At 36.7% G+C, this 26,889-nt stretch overlaps 1 protein-coding gene across 3 annotated transcripts in view; it reads left to right on the forward strand.

Annotated features, from left to right (window-relative positions):
- The window catches only part of DIAPH3 (diaphanous related formin 3), a 551,015-nt gene that overhangs the window by 361,586 nt on the left and 162,540 nt on the right, over positions 1 to 26,889 (forward strand). For all 3 annotated transcript variants that reach the window (XM_079778831.1, XM_079778832.1, XM_079778833.1), the window contains 2 exons: positions 2,727 to 2,850; positions 13,485 to 13,650. In XM_079778831.1, coding sequence (XP_079634957.1) covers positions 2,727 to 2,850; positions 13,485 to 13,650 — 290 coding nt within the window. The remainder of the gene's footprint in view (positions 1 to 2,726; positions 2,851 to 13,484; positions 13,651 to 26,889) is intronic.

Genomic DNA, 26,889 nt, shown 5'->3' on the forward strand with positions numbered 1-26,889 from the left:
CCATCTTGTGTGTTGGAGTGATGATCAATTTGCATATTATCCTTTTATTAGATAGGATTTGAAGAGTATAGGTGTTAGTTCTTCTTTGAAAGTTTGGAATAACTCCCCTGTGAAGCCATCCGTTCCTGGGCTTTTGTTTGCTGGGAATTTTTTGATTACTGCTTCTATTTCATTGGTTATTATTGGCCTATTCAGGTTTTTTGATTATTCCTTATTCATTTTTGGGAGATTGTATTTTTCTAGGAATTTGTCTATTTAATCCACATTGTGCGGCTTGTTTGCATATAGTTGTTTATAGTATTTTCTTACAATCCTTTGTATTTTTGTGGTGTCCATCGTTACTTCTCCACTTTCATTTCTGATTTTATTTGGGTCCTCTTTTTTTCTTGATGAGTCTGGCTAATTATTAATTTTGTTTATCTTTTCAAAGAACCAACTCTTGGTTTCATTGATTTTTTGTATTGTTCTTTTAGTCCCTATGTAATTTATTTCTGCTCTACTCTTTATTTCCTTCCTTCTACTTACTCTGGGCATTTATTGTTGTTCTCTTTCTAGTTCTTTAAGTTGTAGGGTTAAATAGTTTATTGCTGATTTTTCTTGTTTTTTCAGGTTTGCCTGTAGTGCTATGTACTTCCCTCTTAGGACTGCTTTTGCTGTGTCCCAGAGATTTTGGGTTGTTGTGTGTTCATTTTCATTTGTTTCCAGGAATTTTTTTTTATTTCTTTCTGGATCCCTTTGATAACCCATTCATTGTTTAATAACATGCTATGTAACCTCCATGTGTTTGAATGTTTTTTGTTGTTTTTACTGTAGTTGATTTCTAATTACATTCTGCTGTGATCTGCGAAGATGCTTGATATGATTTCAGTCTTCTTGAACTTGTAGATACTTGTTTTGTGTCCTAACATGTGGTCTATCTTTGTGAATGATCCATGTGCACTTGAGAAGAATGTATTTTCTGCTGCATTGGGGTAAAATGTTCTATAAATTTCTATGCAATCCATCTGACCCAGAGTGTCCTTTAAGTTTTTGTCTGGAAGATCTGTCCAGTGAAGTCAGAGGGGTGTTAAAGTCCCCTACTATGACCATATTGTTGTCAATCTCTCCATTAAAGTCCTCTAGAAGTTGTGGGTGTGTGTGTGTATTTATATGCTTTTTAAAATTTTAATTAAAATTGTTTTTTCTTTTTGGTTCTCTGATTGAGTCATATTTTCAAGTCTGTCTTCTAATTCACTGATTCAATCCTCAGCTTCCCCTACTCTGTTGTGTATTCCTTCCAATGTGTTCTTTATTTGTATTTTGTCATTCTTTATCTCAGACTGTTCTTTTTTCATAGTTACTATATCTTTTTTCATACTGTTGAGCATTTTTACCATTTTTACATTATTCATTACTCTGAACTCTGTTTCAGATAAATTTCTTAGCTCTGCTTCATTTATGTCTTCTTCTGGAGAATTCTCTAGTTCTTTTATTTGGGGGTTGTGTCTTTGTCTTCTCATTTTGGTTGTCTGCTTGGGTTTGTGACTGTGTTTTAGGTAGATCCTCTATACCTCTCAATCTCTAGTGCAGGACAGTGTTAAAGGCTGTTTCTGACTAATTGGATAAGGCAAAGACTCAGGGCCTCCAGAGATGCCTCTGCTTACAGACTAATAGGATTCTGACGTGAATTGCTCCCAGGCAGTCATCCTCAGGTGTAGGGAGAGTTTTTTCAACTGGGTGAGGCAGTTGCTTCTGCCTGTAGTAGGCTGATTGTTACTTTTAAATCTTAAGTGGCCTCAGGGTAAGGTGTTTTCCAATAGGGTGTGTCTACTGTCTTCCCCCCCAGGCAAGGCAAATGACTATGTGTGAAAGATGTCCTGCACTGCATGAGGGAATGGCTCAGCCCAGGAAACTTGGGGTGTCTGCCTTCTGAGCTCTATTCCCCGAGTCCAGTCCTGGGTTCTGCTCTCACAGCTCCAGTCCACTGCACCCTCCCTCTGCCAGAAGAGCACAAGGTGGGTGGCTCCACAGAGAATTTTTGTGCGTTGGCCCTTCAAGGGAGTGCCCAAATTTTCAGCTGCCACTCCCTTGCAGACTCACCCCACTGCTTTTCACAGCTAGATGTTATGCAGGTACCCTCCTCAGGTTTGGTGCTCTCTGCTAGGGAGCCCAGTTTGGGGATTAGATTCCAGAGTTCTGAGTGGTACTCTTCCCCCGACAGCTGAGATATTTCTCCAGGACTTCAGTTGCTGTCTGTGGGTGCCCAGCCTGTCCTTTCACGCCTCCCCCACTCCAACAGTCTGTATGTGTTCTCCATCTTCAGTCCTCGGGTATCAGGGTTCTCTCCTGTGAGTTTTTCGTTGATTATTCCTGAAGCCTTTCCGTATTTCAGTTATAATTGTAGCTTGTTCCTGGGAGCATGTCCGTGCAGCATCCACCTTCTCTGCCACCATTTTTAATCTTAAGGACTCTAATTTTAAACACAACATTTCCTAAATATAGTTTGTTCATGTGATTTGCTGTAAATTTCATCTAATGTCTTAAAGACACTTAATAAATTTACTTTATTCCAGGATTTAAAAATTGAAAGTTTTAACAAGTTTACTGAATTTTACCTTCCCTTTATTATAATAAATTTTTTACTTTCTTATTGTAAGGTTTTTCACAAATATTTTGTTTCTAGAGTGTTTTACCTTTTATATATTATAATTTTGTCATTTTAAGGCATTTAATATACTCTTTTTTAGTCTCTGTAGAAATGCTGGAAAAGAATCTGAAGCAGATGGGAAGGCAGCTTCAACAGCTTGAGAGAGATTTGGAAACCTTTCCCCCTCCTGAGGACGTGCATGATAAGTTTGTGACAAAGATGTCCATATCCTTTTGATATCTAAATAAATTACTAGTCAAATAGAATTACAAATTATTTTAACATTTGAAGTACATTTGCATAACCAGAGATCATTCTGTAGTACCACATTATAGGCTTAATCTTTACCTTCTTGCAGGGTAATTTATCAAAGTGTTTATCATGAACAATACTGAAATGTATTCTATTGATTTCCATTTTTTTCCCTTCTTATCAACTTGAATAATATTTTTTCTCACCTTATCCCTTCCACATGTCCTTTTTCCTTTTGAAGTTCATGGTAGATTAAAAGGATATGAAAACTCAAATTGAGGAAGTATATTTTGAAATGTTTCAAGATAAAGACCATAAACTGGTGTGAGTAATCAGCTTAATTTCAAGGCTTGTCCTATGCTAAAATTTAACTTGTGTTCCAGAAACTTTCTATTTTCTTTAGAAACACTACATAGTTCCATAATCAAAATTGAGTTTGTCACAATCACTATTTGTGCAGATATTCTCCAAACCTAAAATAAAATTGACAAATATGTATGTGTGTGTATACATATTTATAGAAAGTCAATAGCATGAGGCTTGTGTCCTGCTTAATATAAGGTTTCTTTTGAATTCAATTATCTTTGGTTTTGCTAACTTCATGGCTTAATCTCTAATGAGTAATTGAAGTAATAAACTTTATTTCCTGAAACTAATGTTGAGTTGCTTTGCAAACCATTCTGTGAAATTAGAGACTGATATCTTTTGTGTTATAATAAAGTATTGGTACTATGCATTATTAAAATTCCATATGGACTTCAGAATTCTACATGAAAGGATAACCCATTTTTAAAATGAGCTCTTATAAATAGACACTCCTGATATTTATTTTAAACTGAGTTACTTGAAATAAAATAACTACTTTTCCTCTTTCTATCTCTCCTGAGAGTTGGCATATCACAAAATTATTATTATTTGGCTTGTCATAGATTTTCTTGTATATACTTTCAGATTAATTGTGAATTAGTTCAATTTTAGCTATCTCTACACTATCTTTGGGGAAATATCATAAAAATCCACTCAGCAACAATCAGTTCTGACTAATGTATTTATTTCCTTTCCTATCTTTCCTACCTATCCAGTTTCTTTTTTTATAAGACAGGGCACCGTTATCACTCTACTAGATATGGTTGTCTTTTTAAAACTAAAAATGAAATATATACTTATCAAAAGTATATTTTGCAGTTCCTTCTCATTTGGCAACATATGGTTTTCAAAATTAATTTGTAAAAATTTTTATAGCAGAGTTTTATTAGTTTTACCATTCTTGGTTTTTTTTTCTCAATCATTTCTATCATGTTAAATTATTCATATGTGTCAGTTTATTATAATCATTAAGTCCTATTAATGGAAGTATTTATTATTGTTCTTTACAGATAGAAAGCATTTTAGAAAAGTTTTTGCTTGTATAGAGTCTTTGGTAATCCATTGTGAATGTACTAATTATGAAAGTTGGGTTTCTAGGACATATAACCTGAGCTTAGAGTCACTGTAGCAGAGTCATGCACAGCAGATGATCTCTGGACCTATTAATACTTGTATTCGTATGATAAAAGAATCTGAATGATGTTGCCTTCTTGAAAGGTATGCAATTCATAAAAAGTAACTAGCAGGAAATCAGAAACAGGAAGGATGATGCTTTGTTGGAAACAATTTTTTATTCTGAGTACAATTATACTCCATGGACATGAAAGCTACTATATCCCGTTGCTAAATATCACGACCTAGAAGCCTCTAATGAACTGATTAGCATTCATGTATCTCTTGGAAGTCAGATATATGAACAGTTGGTGCACTTTGCTATTGACAGAGCTTATGATCATAAATATACTTTGCTGAGATTAGATTGCACTCATTTGCTTTTCCTCTTAGACATACTAGTTTCAAGGTAATTAAATTCATTCATTGTGAAGCTTTGTTTACTTTAATTAGGACTGACAACAAATCAGATCTTGAATATTAAATGCATTTATAAGATCTTATTAAAATGGCAAATTGTGAGCTGCTTAGATCTTAGAAAATGGAAGAATATGGAAATGAAAATGCACAATGAATAAAAATATATTTAACTAAAATTTGGGTTATTAATGCTCAAACTTTGTTTTAAATTTTAGTGCTTATTAGTTGAAGCACATATCAAATGTGTGATTCCTCAACCAGTTCTGTAAGAATATGTATATTATCCAAGTTGTTAAGAATGCATTATTACAACTGGATATTTAATGTAAAAAATCATAATTTAGTGAACTATTAGATAATCTGTTAATCAAATAGTCTTAACCTTTTGCACTCGGATGTCGAGTGTGACTCGACATGGTTACCATCGGTAGCAGCTCGAGAAAAAAGCGAGTGCAAAGGGTTAAATTATTATATAATTTTTGTTATAATAGGACATTTTACTTAAAGTGTTCAATTATAGTATACTAGAGGCCTGGTGCACAAAATTCGGGCACTCGGGTTGGGGGGTCCTTCAGCCCAGCCTGCGCCCTCTCGCAGTCTGGGAGCCATCAGTGGGACATACCTAGCGCTACCGCGTAAGCGGGAAAGGCTCACCCCGCTGCGCTCACAAGCCATGAGCCCACCTCAGGGCTTCTGCCTGAGCGGTGCTCCACCTGTGGGAGCTCACTGACCAGCAGGGGTCAGCTTCTGCATTGAACGTCATAGCATATCATAGCGACCAGTCTTTTCACTGTTTGGTCAATTTGCATATTCGCCTTTTATTATATAGGACTAGAGGCCCGGTGCATGAAATTCATGCATGGAGGGTGTGTCCCTCAGCCCAGCCTGCACCCTTTCCAATCTGGGACCCCTCGAGGGATGTCCGACTGCCCATTTAGGCCTGATCCTAAATAAATCCCAGATACCAGGGCCTCCGCTTGGGTCGCCAAGGGGCGTGGCTGACCTGCAAAACACCACAGGCCCCTCACCCAGGCCACCCCACATCCCAGTAGGATCGGGCCTAAATGGGCAGTCGGACATCTCTCTCACAATCCAGGACTGCTGGCTACCAACTGCTCGCCTGCCTGCCTTCCTGATTGCCCCTAACCGCTTCTGCCTGCCAGCCTGATCACCTCCTAACCACTCACCTGACAGCCTGATTGATGCCTAACTGCTCCCCTGCCAACCTGATTGCCCCTAACTGCCCTCCCCTGCAGGCCTGGTCACCCCTAACTGTCCTCCCCTGCAGGCCTGGTCACCCGTAACTGTCCTCCCCTGCAGGCCTGGTCCCCTCCAACTTCCCTTCCCTGCAGGCCTGGTCCCCCCAACTGCTCTCCCCTGCAGGCCTGGGTCCCCCCCCAACTTCCCTTCCCTGCAGGCCCCGTCACCCCCAACTTCCCTCCTCTGCTGGCCTGGTCACCCCTAACTGCCCTCTCCTGCAGGCTTGATTGCCCCCAACTGCCCTCCCTTGCAGGCCTGGTCCCTCCCAACTGCCCTCCCCTGCTGACCACTTTGTGGCGGCCATCTTGTGTCCACATGGGGGCAGCCATTTTTTATCACATGGGGGCAGCTATCTTGTGTGTTGGAGTGATGGTCAATCTGCATATTACTCTTTTATTAGATAGGATAGAGGCCTGGTGCATGGGTGGGGTCCGGCTGGTTTGCCCTGAAGGGTGTCCTGGATCAGGGTGGGGGTTCCCTTGGGGCATGGGGCGGCCTGGGTGAGGGGCCTGTGGTGTTTTGCAGGCCAGCCATGCCCCTTGGCGACCCAAGCGGAGGCCCTGGTATCTGGGATTTATTTATCTTCTATAATTGAAACTTTGTAGCCTTGAGCGGAGGCCAGGGCAGGCCAGGAAGCTTGGCTTCCTCCATTGCCGGGGAAACCCAAGCCTCCTGCTAGCTCTGTGGCTGCAGCCATCTTGGTTGGGTTAATTTACATACTCGCTCCTAATTGGCTTGTGGGTGTGGTTTGTTGGCGTGACAGAGGTACAGTCAATTTGCATGTTTCTCTTTTATTAGTGTAGATTATTATATAGGATTATACTTTTATTTTTCCAGTGCATGCTTTCTTTACATATACTACTTAATATTTAAAAATGTTAATTTAGTACATTCTTTAAGGCTTTGCACAATTATTTCAGAGATAGCACATGGACTTTTTTTAAAGAAAAAATTTAATGTGTTTTCACTGATTTTTTTAGAGAGAGAGGAAGGGGAAGGGATAGAGAGAAAGAAGCATCAATGAGTGAGAAACAGCATCTATCTGCTTCCTACTCCATGCCCCCTACTGGGGATTGAGCCTGGTTATGTGCCCTGACTGGGAATCGAACCCATGACTTCCTGGTTCCTGGGTCAATGCTAAACCACTGAGCAACACTAACCATGCCACATTGACTTTTAATAATGATGATGTTACTTTCCAATTGCTAAGCCTGCTCAGAAATATAATTAGAGTTGAATAATACCAGTGTAAATATTTGATTGAAAAATATGTAACACATGTTTGAGGTGGGTGTCATTAATATTGTTATATACAAACTATTATATGTGAATAATATTAAATTTTATATAACAAGTTACTTGACTCCTATGTTATAGTCTTTAAATTTCTTCATTGCAATCCTGCTTTTATTTTGCACTTTCTTTTTATTGTTCCGCTATATAGCAATGTTTTAATCACTTCTGATACTTCTATGAAGATGCTGAAACTATCTCAATAAATTCCTTCAGAGAAAGACATCTTATCTATATCCAACACTATATAAAGTACAGCATTTTTCAGGTAAAAGAATTATGTACATTTTTATTTAATTGAACTATAGTGAGGAAATAAAACAGAATAGTGGAATGGCTGAAATGTAAATTTGTATAATACACAGTCCATTTGCCGGAGTGAAAAGTTGGGTAATTGTGTGATTTGTAAGGGCAGATTTTTCTTTTCTTAATTAGTCTGCTCTCTCCTTCCTTCTTTTATCACTTGTCTATCTTCTGTGTAATCCATTCTTAATAAACTTGTAAGACTTGGGTTAAAATAACCTGCTCCTCATCCTCTGTGAATCTTCAAATTTATATCCATCTTTTTCTTCTCTGCAGTCTTATTACACCCACAAAGGTTATTATACAACTTAGCACGTAATGCTGTTTTACCGTTATGCCTCAGTTATTTCTGTCAATGTCACCTTCTTAGCCAGGACTTCCCTGGCTGCCCAATGTAAATTAGCCTCTGTCACTCTGAATAACATCACAAAACTTTTTCTTCATCATACTTATCACTGTCTGAATATCTCATTTATTTATTTTTTTTATTATCTATTACTAGATTTCACAAAAGGAGGGACTTTGCTTATCTTGTTAACTACTGTTTTCTCTAGTGCCCAAAAGAGGGGAATACAGTGGAGTTCAGTGAATACTTATAGATTGGCTGGCTGGATGCCTGGGTACTTAAGAAGATGTATAAAGGTATCGGACATATATGACTGATTGAAGCTGATCCTTATCAAATGTGTTAGTGGAAGTAATAGACATCTTTTGTGGGAAAGTACAATAATGAGGGCAAAGCATATACATAACCCTTGGACTAGGCAGTAGAGCAGTGAAAGCCTGAGGGTTGGGAGCAGGGTGAAAAAGTCAATGGGGGGAAAAAGAGAATTTCTGTAATACTTTCAAACAGTACAGATAAATTTTAAATAAATAAAAATACATCCATAGAATATATTAGTGCCAGGTAGTTTGGTAATGAGAATTTGGCCTTTGTCCTAGTAAAGGAATAGAAAACAGATTTTACAAAAATAGCAAGTGACTGGATAAATATCGATATTTTTCTAATGAATTTTATCAAATATTTATTGTGTATAAAAGCTCACCTATTTCTCTAAAGCTCTTTATAAGGAGCTTGGGAAAAATAAAGCCTTACTACTACTAAGATGGGCATTACTTTTATCTGCATTTTAACAGTGAGCACAAGAACATCTACATTTTTTTTCTCTTTTGGGTGATGATAATGATATGTATTTGTTTTTTTTTTTTTTCCTGTCTGAATATTCCACCATCTCTTAATGAGTAGCCCATCAATAATGACTTAGAGACCTCATTAATGTAACCAATTATCCCATCCTATCAGGTAATCATTTTAAACTTCTAAGAATTTGGCTATTTCCAAAATTGTTTTAGTTTAATCACAATTTTATCATTCTCGTTGGTAATTCCAATTATTCAAAGCTCTACTTCCCTTTGGAGCACATTGTTTTATAGATAACAATTATAAGATAATCCTATGTAATAAAGGCCTAATATGTTAGGTGTCCGGTTATCTGTTCAACCAATCAAAGCGTAATATGCTAATGATAGGCTAAGGCTGCTCATCCGCTTGCTATGACATGCCCTGACAACCTGGGGGCAGACAGTCAACCAGTCGACCAGTCGCAATGACGTGCACTGACCACCATGGGGCAAATGCTCCAAACGGTAGGTTAGCTTGCTGCTGGGATCTGGCTGATTGGTACTGAGCGAGAGGGGCCCGACATGCCCTGGAGCCCTCCTGTGGTCCCTCTGTGGCTGGCCATCCTCCCGCATCCCTCTCTGGCTGTGATCATGCACTGTGGGGTCCCTCGGCCTGGCCTGCGCCCTCTTGCAATCTAGGACCCCTTGGGGGATGTAGGACAGCCAGTTTCGGCCTGATCCTGCAGGCCAGGTCAAGGGACCCCACTGGCGCCCAAATTCATGCCTAGAGCCTCTAGTTAACTTATAAGCTCTATAGTTTTAGAACAAGATCATGTAATTTTAACCTTTTGCACTCGGATGTCGAGTGTGACTCAACACGGTTAGCATCGGTAGCAGCTCTTTATACTCTTTGAATGTATCAATAATTTGAAATATAAAAAAATCCAAATAAATAAGTTTGTATGAAAAGAAACTCCAGTTTTTTATTCTACTGCCGCGCTTTGTAAAATCTGAGATATTTAAAAAATTAAATCCCGAGTAGAATAAAGGAATCGAGAAAAAAGCAAGCGAGTGCAAAGGGTTAATGGTTTTGACTCTTGGTCTTTTTTCCCATCACAATTTTAAATAGAATTATACTGTTTTGATTAAGTATGCCCAGCATTTTCCAAATATTTCATTAATATTTGCTTTGTATCTGAAAATTTAAAAAAATGTTATTGGATAATACTTATAGCTTTAATTTAATCTGTTTACCAAATTGATTCTTGAGACTAGACATATTCCCAGGTATTAGAATAAAATTACTAGGATTTGTGAAGTGTCTGTTTTAAAACTCAAAGCCTTATAAGCACTGATAGGGGCAGAAAAATAGTAACCATACCCTTAGAAACACCCATGTAATAGGATAACCTGTTGTCCAGGTCAACAGCTGTTCAGGGACTCTCTTAGCTCTTAATTACATCGAGATTGTGTGTGTAAGAATGCATATACATGCAGTCTTTGATCAGAATTGTGAGAAGGCCTGTTACTCTTCCCACTAAAGTCCAAAAATGATGACACTAGGGTGAAATAAGTAACTGGCACCAATGTACTAGTTGTTGTAGGTGGTTAGACTTAATACAACTAAGAAGTTGGGGCACAGCATTAGAGAAGGAACTGACAGAGGTGACCACACCCCAGAAATGGGGCGAGAACAAAGCACTACTAGGGAATTGGATTAGAAAGGAAAATTCACAACATCATTACAGATGAGTACCATGGATTACAAATGCTGTATGTATTCAGTGGGAAAAATGATCACTCATAGCTGTAGGGAAGAAAGCTTCATGGAAGAAGAATTTAGTGAAGCCTTGAATGGTAGGTTTGGACCTGAAAAAGTAGATAGGAATTAAGAATACTATATAAATAATCCATGTGGATACAGTCTCTATCAGGAACATAAATAATTTTAGGTGAGAATTTATAGATTGAATAAACCAGTGTTGATTTCTGAACTTATTAAAGAAATTATTCCACTTTACAAATAAATCACCATATGTTCCATCTAATAGTTTCTGTATGTATGTTAAATGTGGTTTTTATTTACATCTGTTCATTTTACCTACAGCATTTTATGGAATATGGATATTTTGCACGACAAAATATATGGAAACCTGTTCTGTGTGACTATCTATACTAATAAAAGCCTAGGAGGCCCTCGCTCCCTCACACGACATCATCACAAGATGGCTGCCACAAGATGGCCGCCACAAGATGGCCAGCAGGGGAGGACAGTTGGGGGCAACCTGGTCTGCAGGGGAGGAGAGTTGGGGGGGAACAGGCCGGCAGGGGAGGGTTGTTTGGGGCCATCAGGCTGGCAGGAGAGGGCAGTTTGGGGCCATCAGTCTGGCAGGGGAGCGCAGTTGGGGGCGATCGGGCCAGCAGGGAAGCGGTTAGGGGCAATCAGGCAGGCATGCAGGTGAGCAGTTAGGAGCCAGCAGTACCGGATTGTGAGAGGGATGTCCGAGTGCCAGTTTAGGCCCAATCCTGCAGGGAAAACCAGCAGTTGGACATCTCCTGAGGAGTCCCAGATTGGAGAGGGTGCAGGCTGGGCTGAGGGTACCCCCTCCTTTGCATGAATTTCGAGTACTGGGCCTCTAGTATTGTTATAATTCCTTGTGATTTTGTAATTTTACTAATTATAAGAAATTTTTGTTGCTCATCTAAGAATTAAAAAAAGATACCACATATAAATGCATCATTCACTGGTAGTTTTATGATATATATTCTAGAAAGTATAAAGGAGGCATTTTGCTATTCAGTTGCATATAAACTGAGCCACAAAAATATTTATAGATTTTCTTAAGGCCATTAAAATAAATCAGCTCTTGCATTAGAATTCAGACTTCGTATATCCTGTGTAATAAAAGGCTAATATGCAAATTGTCCCCTCAACCAGGAGTTTGACCAGGAGGCCGGGCCAGCCCGCCAAACACCCGCAGCCCCTCCCCTGATCGGCCCTCCCACCCTGATTGGGGGCAGGTCCAGCCGGCCAACATCTCACATCCGCTGTCCCCTGGTCAGCCTGGCCTGATCAGCCCCAATTGGGGCGGGCCAGCTGGACCCCACCTGTGCACGAATTCATGCATCAGGCCTCTAGTTGTAAAATACATGGAGCATAGTATGAAAAGAAAAAACAGATATAGAAGAGCAATTGGCAACGTGTGGTCATGGTTACAGGTGGTTGTGATGGACTGAGATGCCATAGTACCTTGTGGGAAGGTTGAGTTCTAATTACTAAAATTCTTCTGTGCCCCCTGGATTCACCAACTATCTGGCTGCAGTGCTACCTCTTTCTCCTTGGTCATATTCATTCATTTATTCATTCATTCATTCATTCATTCATTCATTCATTCATCTATCTCAAAGGGAAGGGCCTGGATCTGTTGCTTTATTTTATCCTCGACCAGGGGATGCTCTAACCACAGGAAACATATCATTTTGAAGTTGTGGCAAATTTTTCTTTTTTAGATATAAACCTTCCATTTTTGTTTTGCATTATAGAAGGAACTGACAGAGGTGGCTGCACCCCAGAAATTCTTTGTTTCAATCTAGTTATTCTTATTAACTTATTTTTTAATTAAGTGTGCTGATGTCTGTTTATCCTTTTGTGTTAGAGACAGTAAGATCACTTCAGTAAGTTTGATTCTGTATGTTCCATTTATTTAAATGCCACAATTTAAAGGAACCATATGTAATTATGATTGATGTGCTAAGAGAGTCACCTTTTCAGACAGTGATTTTACTGCCTAAGCAATGTGTAATGCCACAAAAGAATTCTGTGCTTTGCTTAGAAAATGTGTTCTGATGCCACTACTACACTCACATTTAGTCTTCTCTGTCTCATTGTGCTTTGAACTGAGTTGTCATAAATGAGAGAATAACATCTCTGTGTGTATGTATAATCATAGTTTGAACCAGGTAATACATAGGAGAAACTACCAATTTTCCAAAGGATAAGTTAAAACATGAATTTAATTCCATAAAATACCAAATTTTAAATGTCATTCTTAAAAATTTATTTTTGATTATCTTTGCAACCATAAGTAAAGCTTAAAATGAATAACCGGGCAATAAAATACCAAATATTTATTTGTATTCTAGATGCCATTCTTTTTTCTAAGAACTTTGTATATATTAACTGTCCTCACAACAGCCTCATTAAGATAGTTGATATTACTGTTATTCTCATTTTACAGGTGAGGACATTTTGGCACAGAGAGATGAGGCATTTGTCCACAGGCATGGAACTACCAAGTTTAGGAGTTAGAAATTGACCCAGTTGTCCAGTTGAACTGCTGTGCTTAATGCCTATTTTATTGACTTCACTACCATTAAATGTACTGTTACAACTGCTGATCTAGAATTTTAAATCCTATCACATAGTCTATATTATATAGATAGGCAAATTAGAAGAAAAATTTCCTTGAATTCAATTGTGAAAGAAATATTAAATGTATAAATATTTAACTATTCTGATAATTGTGCTTGATTTAATTAGAAATTGAATTTTAGATTTCATCACTGTACAGTATAGATTAAATTGTAAGAATGGTTAACTGTTAGAGGTGATTTGGCATTTTGGAGATGTGTAATAGTAGCTAACAATTACAACAAAACATTGGACTTACAGGTGTGTGTTTTTCTAAAACATTACTTTGAAATTTCAGAATGCCTTAACTATAATATACAGCTTTGTTATCAGTACAAAGGAACAGTATGAGAATCTTTCAAAGTTACATGAAAACATGGAAAAGCTATACCAGAGCATAATGGGATACTATGCTGTTGACGTGAAGAAGGTGTCTGTGGAAGACTTTTTGACTGACTTAAATAACTTCAGAGCCACATTCATGGTATGTTAAAAAATTTAATTTGTTTTTTAAAAAGTATTTGTATCTATACTACCTCATCTATTAATACTTTTACTTCATTACTTCATTCCACTCCTGTTGTCTAGTAAAATCTATCTTTTCTGATGTTGAAAGTTAGCTTTAAAATTTCATATTTTGAATCTATTGAAAAAATGTGTGGTTTGTTCTCTTTTTGGCCTTCCCAACATTAAACTGTAATCAGAAATTTTTATTGAAACTGTGACAAATTCTGAAGTTTTTCACAGAGACTCCCCTCCTGGCTGATTACAGAGCATTTTTATAGTAAGCTTTTGGCTATGAATTTGTTTCTTTATACTTATGATCAATTTGTATTTTTGTGGTATAATTTTACCAAATTCCTTGCAGCTCTTATGAAGCTTTTTCCCCCTTTCCTTTTCTTAATGCATTGTACAATAAGCTACCTGTAGTTTGCTTTTGAATGGATTTTATATTTCTAGGGTTTCCTTTAGATACTTTAATAGGGATGTCAGGTCTTTGATGTGCAATCCTTTCATTTAGGTATTAAAAAGATCTTTTGAAAAGTATTAGCTGATTAGATGGGGGAAAAGAACCACACATATTAAAATGAGAAGGCATTGTTGCCTCCCTAGGGAACTGGGGATACATTTCTGCAAAGAAAAAATATATTATTCTTAATAGATAGGTAAGTCATTTCTGTATTTCAGCAAATGTTAGTGGGGATTAAAAAGTTCTTGAAGTATAAAGAAAAAAAACTGGATTTAAAGAGTTAGGTTTTTTTTTTAAATCTCAGGAAAACTTTATTGCTGAATTTATTGGACTTGGTTATAATCACTGGGTTATGATTAGATAGCCTTTTAATAAAAAGTATTTTAAAGGAAAACTAGTCTATCTGCATTAAATACACATTTTGCTTCTAGCTCTTGTTTACTTCCTCCACAAATCAAAATGATTATTTAAATTATTTTTTCATATTAGGGAATTTGATTATTAAATATATTATGTGCCTATATGTATGCTGTATTGAATGATATATTAATTTTTACAATGATTTATGAGGCATATTGGCTTAGTGGAAGTAGCAAAGGCTTTGCAGTCTGAAAGAGCTAGGTTTGGGTGGCAGACTAGTTATGTGACTATAAACACTAACATTCCTGAGACTCAGTTTTCATATTTATAAAAGGGAATATCAATTTCTTTCTCAAAAGGGTGTTTAAATATTAAACAGGATAATATATGTTAAATGTTTACCATAGCTTTTGACACATGGTAGTTGATCAATAAATTGTTATTGAGTAGAGGATTAACTCAGCAAGCTTGAGGTACTCAAACCCTGAGCATTCCAAAGAAAGCTCTAGTACTTGCCTGACTCCTGGGAGGTCACCTCGAAGCCCTTGGGATATCCTACCTGGTAAGGGAATCTTTGTATACCTAGGACCAAGCTAGATAGTTTATGCTAAAAATGTGATTTATGGTGAATACCTGTTTTTGTTTGTTTATTTTCATTTTTTTGTTTGTTTTTAATCCTCACCTGAGGATATTTTTCCATTAATTTTCTGAGAGAGTGGAAGGCAGAGATACAGAGTGAAACATCAATGTGAGAGAGACACATCGATTGGTTGCCTTCACATTTGCCCCAATCAGGGCTGGGGATCGAGTCTGCAACCAAGGTACATGCCGTTGACCAGAATTGAACCTGGGGACTCTTCAACTACAGGCCAAAGCTCTTTCCACTGAGTCAAACCAGCGAGGGCGTGAATACCTGTTTTTGTTCTCCTGAGGCACTGGGCCACAATGTATCAGGTGGTCCTCTGTGGGGCGCTGGAGACTGAGCAGCTAAGGTCACTTATGCAGGAGGTGCATGCCTACAGGACTGTCCTCCCCAATAAACACTCTTGACACCAGGCTGGGGTGAGCTGCCCTGGTTGGCGATGTGCTTCATGTCTTGTCACACATTATTGCTATAAATGTCAAACTCCTTTGGGAGAGGACAGTGTGATTTTAATCTGTATCCTTTTGGTGTAAACTTTAACAGTGGATAGAACAGCTTTTCTGAAGTCTGTGAATCCTTTAAAAAAATGACCAAACTCAAGGCTTATCTTGGAGATCTCTGACAAAATTATGTATAAAATTATGAAATGCATACATGAAATAATATCCATTATATATATATACTAGAGGCCAGGGGATGAATTCATGCACCAGTGGAGTCCCTCAGCCTGGCCTGCAGGATTGGGCTGAAACCAGTGCTCCGACATCCCTCGAGGGGTCCTGTATTGCGAGAGGGCACAGGCTAGGCTGAGGGACCCACCAGTGCACGATCGGGGCTGGGGAGGGACAAGAGAGGTTGGCCAGCTGGGGAGGGCTCCAGGGTGTGTCTGTCCTATCTCTACCAGTTGGAGCGTCTGCCCCCTTATGGTCAGTGCATGTCATAGCGAGCTGTTGAGCAGCCTTAGCATATCATTAGCATATTGCACTTTGATTGGTTGAACAGCCAACTGGTCTTCCAGACACTTAGCATATTAGGCTTTTATTATATAGGATTTTTATGAACCATACATTTTCCCAGATGTCTTACTTACATATATTATCTCAGCCAATCTTCATAATAATTACCCATCTCTTCGTTGATCACTGTGGCCCTGACGCATAATGCATGTCCAGGCTCCCCTTCCCCGTTCATATTCAGGTTAGAGAATTTTGCTTAAACTGCTCCTACACATAGGTCTGAATTGCATGGTTTCTTCTTTAACTCTCTTGTTTCTAGTCCTGATGATGCTTCCTTTATTGTCATTGAATAGTCTCCTATTTTGCTAGTCTCCTTCTTTAACCAGAGTTGTTAGCACAGTGCAATAGCACTCTTAACTCCTTAAGCAAATGTCATCTGGCACCTTATTTATTTTGCTTAACGATCTAATTTTAGAGAAATACTTAGGCATGCTTTCACCTCTTAGGACTCCTTTGTTATCTGTCCCCTTTAGATAACATGTTTGAAAACAGTTTCTCAACCAAATTATATACATTAAGAATATACCATTTTTCTGTTTTAATTAGACATGTAACTGCTATGTAGACCCTCTGAGTTTTTAATTACATACATTCCCAAGTAGAATTGATGTTATTACACAAAAGAAGTCAGACTTTTTGGTTCATGTAGCTTTTTTTCCCTTGAGCACATGAAACTTTTCTGTTTTAAAATACTAAAAAGGATTATGAGACATCTTTATAGTTTCTAAGACCCTGCATATCTGGTACCCCACTTTAGGTTTAGGTTTTCAATGGCAACAGAAAGGAATCCCTGCCTTAAGAGGGATTACTGTTTTGCACACAAAGTGGGAGCCTTATATTGTCTTTTTTGACCCCTAGGTTTAGATATATAAAAGTGCTGAACTTTGCAGTTATTTTCTAGTTCAAGAAGTCCAATCTGTCCCTCCCTATGTTTTGTTTCCCACATATATGCCTCCATGTATGTGTAATGATAAAAAATTCTGATTTCTTCCCATCTTAAGTGACTTATGAATTCTGCCAACTAGATGCCTCATCCTCTTTGTTTGTGAAAGTGACGTGTTGCTCTCTACCTCATTATTGGAAAGACAGCAGTGGCTGAGGGAACAGGCTCTGGCATCACAACACCCTGGGTGATATGACTGGAGACAAGTTACTTTACCTTGCTGTGCCCCAGTTTCCTCTTAAAAACAGCATGTGTTTCTTTGGGATGTTACATTTTGAAGATCAAATGATATTGTGTACATATACTCTCAAAATTAGCTACCTACAAAAAATAGAAGTATAGTGATTTTTGCCTTTCCCAGTCTATAATAATAAAAGTGTAATGTGCTAATTAGACCAGACGTCCTTCTGGACGACCTTCCAAACAAAGCCGGGACTGCGAGGGAAGCCCAGGTCCCCAGTGCTAGAGGGAAGCTGGTGCTGGCAGCTGGGAGAAGGAAGGCCTACTCTTGCATGGATTTCATGCATCGGACCTCTAGTTCATTATAACAAGGAAATATTTAAAGTATTTCATTCCTTTTTTAATTTTATGCTCCCCTATAGAATACTTTGAACTAAATAAGTAGCTACCTATTTTTAATCAGTACTTCTGTCTTTAAATTATTTCTCCAAAATCATTAGAGTTATGTTTTATCTAGTTAAAGATTTGTTGTTCATGCTATTTGCAGACTTTAAGTTGATTTTTGGTTCATACAATTGAAATAACACTGTGCAGTGAACAAATGTAAAATCAATTATAACTCATTAAATCTTGTTGTGTGTTGATCAAATACAATTTATTCTTCTTCTGAATATTCAAACTAAAGTGGTGATTTGCTAAACAAAAATAAATTCATTCAGTGAGGATATTTTTAGTTTTTTTCCTGTTTTGTTGTTGTTGTTTTTTTAAAGAGGGCAGCCAGAACAAAACTCATTTTGCCAAATCATTTAAATGTAGAAATTTGATGCTTGTCAACTCTAAATGTAATTTTCAAGGACTACTATTTAGACCAACTAGGCAAATAACAGGAACTCCAAAGTACTAAGCATTTTCTGTGTATTCCTTAGTTCTTATAGATTGATTCCTATGCTATCAGAGAAAAGAAAATCATGTAAAAGCCCTGTGGATGGATGTTGAGTAAACTTATGTAATTATAATAGAACATTATCTTCTATCCTTGCTTATTCTAGTGAGTTTATGACTTCGAAGTTGTCTTCATTGGCATCATTGTTATTCTGAGATCACACTTGGAGGTACAAAGCTCCAAACTAGGACAAAATACATATTCTAAATATAGGATCGTTTTTCTTCTTATCTTTGGTATCTGTTTATTTAAGGAATTGATCAATGCCAGGTGGTGAATATTTTGGGTATGCAACCTTGAAACTTAATCACTAGGTTCTTCTAATCTTTATTCTTTAGACTTTTCACAATAAAAACACACCTAGACTAACTGGCTTAATTTTTCTCTTTAATGATAAGATATATACATGCTATGCATTGCTCAATGGGATAATAGATGCATTTGACTGACGGGTTCTGTATCACTAAATGACTGGTAATTTGTATTTCCCTTTTACATTTTAAGTATTTTCTTTGTTCCCTGAAATGATATAGCAAAAGGTAAAACTGGATTATCCTAATACAATAATGAGGACAATGATTGATAACAAAGAGAAGTCAACTGAATAACTAATGCATAATCATAAGTAGATTAATCCATGTTATTGAATAAAATAACACTAAACTTGGATGCCACAAACAAGAATGAATAAAACGGCATATTCTTTGCATATGAGATATACTGGACTTCATTTCCACATTGTGAATGAGAAAGAGAGAGAAAGAGGAAGGAAGGAAACATTGTTGTTTTAAGGCTTGTCATGTTTTAAACATTACCAGGTTCTCATGGAATATTTTAGGGCTTTAGTTGGATGTTTTAATTGAACAGGTGATTAGCAGTAGCTATAAAAATGCTGCCCTATCACCAAGCCTACATTAAAGCACTGTTCTTCATGGCTGCCATCTTGTGCCTACCTGTGCCTCACTATTTTTATAGTGTATCACTTTAGAACAGTTGTCAGCAAACTCATTAGTCAACAGAGCCAAATATCAACAGTACAACAATTGAAATTTGAGAGCCAAATTTTTTAAACTTAAACTATATAGGTGGGTACATTGTTATTAACTTAATTAGGGTACTCCTAAGCTGGCCTTTGCTAAAAACTCAAGGGGCCAAAGAGCCGCATGTGGCTCGCGAGCCATAGTGTGCTGACCACTGCTTTAGAACATAAGGGAAAAGAACACATTTAATAGAAAATCAAGTTACACTTTGGGAAAACTTTAGTTGTGAACATTTCATACTTTATTAAAGAACTTATTGACTAGGTTGAAATATCTCATTTATTTGAGAATTTTACAAAGTGTTTAAAGGAATTGCAAACAAATATAATATAGTGATGAAAGGTCTGTAATGTTAAGTCCCTGATGGGCTAACAAGTAATTTGTTGTTTTATCTGAAACTGACTTTACAATAAAGAGCAACTTGAAGCTGAAACAGTTTAATCATCAGCATCTGCACATCCTTTGGGATATTCTTAAAGGGTTGTGTTCCATTTTCATAAGTTTCACAGTCATCAAATGTTTAACTAATAGCTCCTTGTATTGAATGTTAAGATGATGAATTGTTTGTGCCAGTGTATAGTATATCGTGTTCTCCTCTTCTCACTGATAGCATTTTTTATTGGATTTGGCAATACCAGAGAAATTAATTTGATTAATTTGTATGTCATCTAGATTTCTTAAGTCTGTACCTTGTTATTATTGCAAATAAGGGTTTCTAAGAATAAACTTATTTTCCATTGTTTGTAATCCAAGTTTTGCATGTGGAAGGAAATTTTATATTTAGTTACAAAAGAAAATACTTTTAATGGAAAACAGACAAGTAGATCGCATATTTTTTTATTTTTTGAAGATTTTTGTGACTGGTATTATTTAAAAATATTTTCTTTTATGTTTCAGTATAGGAATATGTATTAGAATACAGGCATACATTTTTAAGGTTTATAAAACATATTTTCTATTTTTTCCTGAAAATGTTGTCATCAGGAATTTCTAGAAAGCATTGGTATGGTTGAACATTGTCTCTTATCAAGGTGAAGACAACTCCTAACAAAGCATTTAGTGGGAATGTGTGGGATTCTAACGTGGCTATTTACCTTGAGAAAATTAACCAGTGTCTTCATATTACCTAATATCCATCCATCTGAAAAGTATGTGGTTTTAAATTTGCTTTGTAATGTTATTTTTGAGACTTGAGACAAAATTAAAAACTTAGGCAAGAAGAAAAGATTTTCAAGTTTAGTGAAAACTGTACTAAAGAGATTCCTGGATTACATAGCTTAACTATCCATAAATGTTTAAGGAAATATATATCTGGACAAGAAGACATTTATAAGCTATCAACATTTTTTATACAATGCACTAGATTTCTAAGTTATAGAAATATACAGGATATTATCATATGTTAAAAAATGTTGAGTATGATAGTTGCCGTTTAAGTAGGCTAAGATACTTTTATTTTTACATTTTATTACTATGTTATAAAGTAAACTAATGTACTCTTCAAGTAGGCATATTTGAAATATAGACTATTGTGTTTTTGGTTTTTTTTTTGGTTTTAGGAGAGGGCAATGTGCACACTAATTTTTTATATTTTAAACTTTTGGGAGAAAATAAAAGAACCATTAATTGTATCATTGGGCATTGTTTCAAGTTAATTTATCAGGAATGTTTAATTTTAAGTGCAAGCAATACTTTGGGGGAAGTGAACATAGGAATTTAAACTAATTCTCTTTTCTAGAATAAAATTTCATAAAGCATATTAGATTTAAAAGTATCCAAAACAATACTTCTATAGGTATATGTAAATTAAATCTTTAGAGGTACATAGCTAGACTTGAGGTCAAGAATACATCTTGCCTTCCATATTTAATTCACTTCTGTTCCTTCCCTGCCAAGTAATCCAGCCGTATTGGGTGAATGCTTTCACAACAGTACTTTCTATTAAATCAATGTAAAATTGTATTCCAACACCTTGGAATGGAAAACATTTATATTCTTATAGGAACTATGAAAATCGGCACTTCCCCAATGTAATAGACATATGTATGATTGGTGCGTGTTAGAAAGTGGCTTTCCTTGATTTATTGCCCAATAAATATATGTTTAAGATACTTGATTAATGATATCATAGTAATAATGCAAAACATATAAATTAGTAATAATATAATAGCAATTAAAATAACAATTGTTAACATTTATACAGGGCTTACTATGTGTCAGCAGTTCTGTAAGTCATTTACATGTATTAATTCACTTAATTCTTATAATATCCTCATAAAATAGATACTATTTTGCCCGTTTTACAGAAGAGGAAACTGAGACACAAGTCACACAGGTATTTAGTGCCCAGTGAAGATTCAAACAAAGATAACATGCCTCCAGCTTTCCTCCTCCTAAATACTATACTTTCTAATATGCAGTGATTAGCTCATATAGATTTTTAAAAATATCTGAAAGTAGTGATATATCATACTGTATTTTTTAAGACATTCTTGATTGTCAGTTTAACAAACTTTTTTCAGTGCTTGTCTAGGACTGATGTTATATGTCTGTCCAATGTTAAACTGTTTACTTTTGGATTCTAAAACACACACATATAAGATACCCAGGAAAATATAGAGTGCACAGAACTGCCTCATTATACAAAAGTGTTTAAGAATTAAGGATCTACATGTTGGCTGACTTTCTACCAGAGCACCCTTTTAGGACTGCTTATCATGATAAGGTAATAGGGACTCTTAAAGATCCATCCTACAATAGTACAACAAACTATTTAAAACATGGTGTTTTGTGAGAAGGTCAGGGAAATTCCCAGGGCAAACCGGGCTTAGGAGAAAAAAAAACAGAGCTGAAACTTGATTGTTGAGCATAGGTACACAAAGGAGAAAGTCAGGTTTGCCCTGGGATGCCAAGATCAAGAACAGGGTGAGGACACTGAATAAGACAAATGTAGGACAAAAGGAAACTAAACTTATCCAGGTTAGAAATGACCCTTGATTACTTTCAGAAGCAAATTCAAAGATCTATGCAGGAGGCAATTACAATTTAGGTCCTCAAGATTCTCACAAATTAAGTTTAATCAAATAACAGCACTTAACCCCCATCAACAAATATACAGGGAAACAAGGGGCTGAATGATGAAATGACCAAGACAAAACAAACAAAAACAAAACAACAAACCAAAACAATAGATAGAAACCCACATGACTCCAGATATGGAATAAGATGTGAAATGTTTAACAGATAAAGTTAAAGAGAGAAATAAACAAGAGACTACTAAAGATGACTAAGCATGTTTGACAAAGAACCAAATAGAACTTAAGGAAATAGAAGCACGATGCTCGAAATTAAACAATGATTATACTCAGCCAAAGGAAAAAAAATGGGGAATTGAACAATAGATCTAAAGAAATTGTTCAGAATGTAGTCCAGGGAGACAACACAATTGGCAGTGTAAAAGACTTTGAGATGGGAAGTGTAAAAGAGTATGAGATGGGAAGGCCTACCACTTGTATAATTAAAGTCTCAGAAGGATAAGCTCAAAAGACTGAATGAAAGATATTACGAAAACTGATGGCTGTGAATTTTCCAGATGAAGAGTCTGGAAATACAACCTATATCAAGAAAGGTAAATAAAATAAAATTCACTTGAAAAAATATTGTAGTGAAACTATGACTACTAACGCAAGTGATTTCTCATCAGCAAAAATGGAAGACAAAAGAGAGATATCTTCAAGTGTTGAGAAAAAAACTTCTTCCAATTTGGGGTACTAAGCAAAACCACTTTATGGAACAAGGGAAAAATTAAACTATTTTCGAATAAACAGAAGAGGGCATTTTCCACAAATATCCTTCCCTTAAAAGATCTTTTAAAGCAGGAATTGGCAAACTCTTTAAAGGGCCAGCTAGTAAAAAGTTTAGCTTTGCAGGCCACACAGTCTTCTGCAACTACTCAGCTGTACTGTAAGCAGTGCAAAAGCAGCCATAAGCAGTATGTAAATGAGTGGGAATGGCTATGTTCCAAGAATACTCTATTTACCATAACAGGTTGGCCCACCAAGAACTATAGTTTGCTGACCCCTGGTCTGAAGGATATATTTAAAGAAGCAGCAATTACCCCCAACCCCCAAAGAGAGACAAGAAGACATACGCACCATGAAACTAAATGTAAAGACTAAAGTATAAAAAGCAACAGTATGTAGCTTGTTTTGTAGAAAGAGGAGACAGCTTAACTATTGGATAACTTAGTTAAATAAATTGAAAGAGATTTTTGAAGTTCAGGACTTTTATCTTCTCTGTACTATACAAGGGGAGGAAAGGAGGTAAAGATATAATATTTAGGCTTCATTAAGTTGTTAATTTATGTGATAAAATTACAAGGATGCCTAGTAAGAGGATAGACATATCCAGTGAAAATTCTAGACTTTAGGAGGAGAAATAGAGCAAGAAAGACATGTAACTAAATAAAAACAGGAGAAAATAATAGGAGCATATGGTAGATAAAGCAGGGCAAATAGAAAGACATAAGGAGGTGGAAACAATCCTATATAATAAAAGGCTAATATGCAAATTGTCCCCTCAACTGGGAGTTCGACTAGGGGGCAGGGCCGGCCCGCCAACCACCTGCGGCCCTTTCCCCTGGCCAGCCCCACTCCTGATGAGCCCCCCACACCCAGGGGTGGGGCTGGCTGGCCAACTTCACACATCCCCTCCCCCCAGCTGGCCCTGCCAGATCACACCCATGCACGAATTTGTGCACTAGGCCTCTAGTATTTTATAATCATAATTTTTTAAAGACAATAACATTGGACAAAAACCAAAGTCTAACTTTATGTTTTTTGATGCCTACTTATAAATTCAAGAATGTAGAAAAGTTTGCAGTAACAGAAGTTAATGAAATACAAGGAAAACATTAATCAACAGAAAAAGGGAAACTATGTTAAAAACAAGTAAAGTAGACTTAAGACAAGGGAATATTACTTCAAGATGATAGAAAATGTAATTCACCAGAAAGGTACAATTTTAAAGTTTGCATATGCATAATAACATAGCACCAAAATAAGCATGTAAAAATTATAAACTCTAGAAATAAATTGACAGAGTCAGCATTATATTGGGAAACTTCAACAACGTCCTCTAACTTATTGGTAAGTCAGAAAAATATTAAAGACATAGGAGCTGTAAACAATTAAATTTTATTAACATACAGAACAGCACTCTGCAATTAAAGAACATATTCTTCTCAGTCACAAGTGGAACTTTTGTTAGATTAATCATATACTACAGATCATGAAAGAGATCTTGATAACATGAAAGAGATCTTGGTAACTAAGTATCAGCTTCATGCATTGACCACAATAATAACATGAAATTAGAAATAAATCAAATAAGGATGAAATTTAAACTTCTATTTTGAACATTTTAAAAACACATTAGGGCCCTAGCGGTGTGGCTCAGTGGTTGAGCATCAACCTAGAACCAGGGGGTCATGGTTTGATTCCTGGTCAGGGCACATTCCCTGGGTTGTAGGCTGGGTCCCTAGTATGGGGTGTACAGGAGGCAGCTGATCAATGTTTCTCTCATCATTGATGCGTCTATCTCCCTCTCCCTTCCTCTTTGAAATCAATTAAAAAAAATGATTATATATAAAAAAAGACATATTAGGTGTCAAGGAAGAAATCATAGAAAAAATATAGACCTGAACAATATTGGAAATACTCCACACCAAAATTTGTGGGATGAAATAATGGTGGTATGAAGAAATTTATATTCTAAGTGCTTATACTAAAAAATCAGGATGAGAATTAACAAGGTAGAGCATCTGACTTTAGAAACTAAAAAAGAATTATATAACCCTAGAGAATTAAAGGAGAGAAATGAAGAAGAAACTGACTTAAGAGGGAAGTTTTTAAAAGCCAAAATGTGGTTGGTTTGAAAGGACAAGTGGATAAACTTCTGAAAAAATTAAGAAAAAAATAATATTGAGAATGTAAAAAGGAATATGAAGACAGATACAGAAGATAATAAAGAGAGAAGAGCATACTACAAAAATTTGTAGGCCAGAATTAGAAAAGTTAATGAAATAGGTAAGTTCCTAGCGAGGAAAAAAAAAAAAAATAACATATTGAAATTGACTTTAAAAGAATTGGAAAGCTTGAAAAAGCCTACAGCTAATTTTTAATTAGATGACATTTCAAATCTGTCATACTAAATACTTGGCCTAGAAAGTTTTACTATATTTTAATGAAGCGATTATTACAAACTAATAGAGTGTATAAAAAATATATTATGACCAAATGTTCAAAAAGATAAATTCTTCAGGTCCAAGTTGAGTTTATCCCAGAAATGAAAGTTTAGTTTTATATTAGAACTAGAGTCCCAGTGCAAGGATTCGTGCACTGGTGGGGGGCGTGGCCTGTGGGAATCAGCCCACTGTAGGATCGCCTCTCATCCCAGTCAGTGGAGCGGCTGTGGACCCGCCCTCTGAGCGACTGCTGAGTGAGGAAATTAGTCTGAGCTGATATTTCGGGGTAATGTCTTGGGTAAAGGTGTGTTCTCTGTCCTGGAGGAACCTGGCAGAGAGCTTTGCACCCCAAAGCCACTCGTGAATGTCCGTGATGAGTGATACCAGGTTGGTGACACCATCAAGGATGTTCAGTGCAGCTGTGCTCCAGGATCCTCGGCCATCAGGACAGCCTCCCTGGAGGGTCCACAGTCACATCCCCTCTTGCCATCTGCCTATACCAGCTTCCCACACTATTTCTAGAACACACCTTAGAGGGCCCGCATCAGCTGGTGGCCAGAGTCTGGATTGTCTCGGGTATTTGATAGGTGCAGAGACTTGGCCTCATCCTGGTTGGCCGAATGGCACTCCCACTGTGGTAGCTCACTGACCTCTAGGGGGCAGCTCCTGTGTTGAGCATCTGCCCCCTGGTGGTCAGTGTGTGTCATAGCGACTGGTTGACTGGTCGTTCTGATCTTTCCACCATTCAGTCACTGGGCTTTTATATATAGGTAGATATTTATAAACATAACTTACCACATTAAGAGTTACAATAGATTGAGAAAAACATTTGATAAAATTCAGTCCTTGTTTAGGTTTTAAAACAAGATGACAAACTTAAATAAACTACTTGAACATTTCTATCTGTAAGTAGGAAACTAGAGACAAAGGGGAAACCCCCAACCTAATCATGGGGATTTAACTTCTAGCTAGCATGGTCTGATGAGACAAGAAAGAAAAAGTATAAAAATTGAAAATGAAGAAATTAACGGTTCATTATGATTGCCTATAAATAATACAAAAAGGAGTCTATAGGAAAATTATTAGAAATAAGGACTTTTATCAATGGAATATTTAAGTATATATTAGTTACTAAATATTAAAAATGATGCTTTTTAAAAGTCAGTATTAACAAGGGCAATTGAGAAGACACAGAGAATAAATGTAACATAAAATGTCTAAAACCTGAATGGAAAAAAAGTATGCATTTCTTTTCAAAAGACTTAAGTTAATGGAGAGCCACATGACATTCATAAATAGAAAGACTCAATATTGCAAAAATATCAATTCTCTGTAATCTACAGAATCAGAGCAATTCTATTCAAAATCCTAATAGGCCTTTTCA

Source organism: Cnephaeus nilssonii (genome assembly GCF_951640355.1).
Source record: "Cnephaeus nilssonii genome assembly, chromosome: 8".
Classification (NCBI taxonomy): Eukaryota; Metazoa; Chordata; class Mammalia; order Chiroptera; family Vespertilionidae; genus Cnephaeus; species Cnephaeus nilssonii.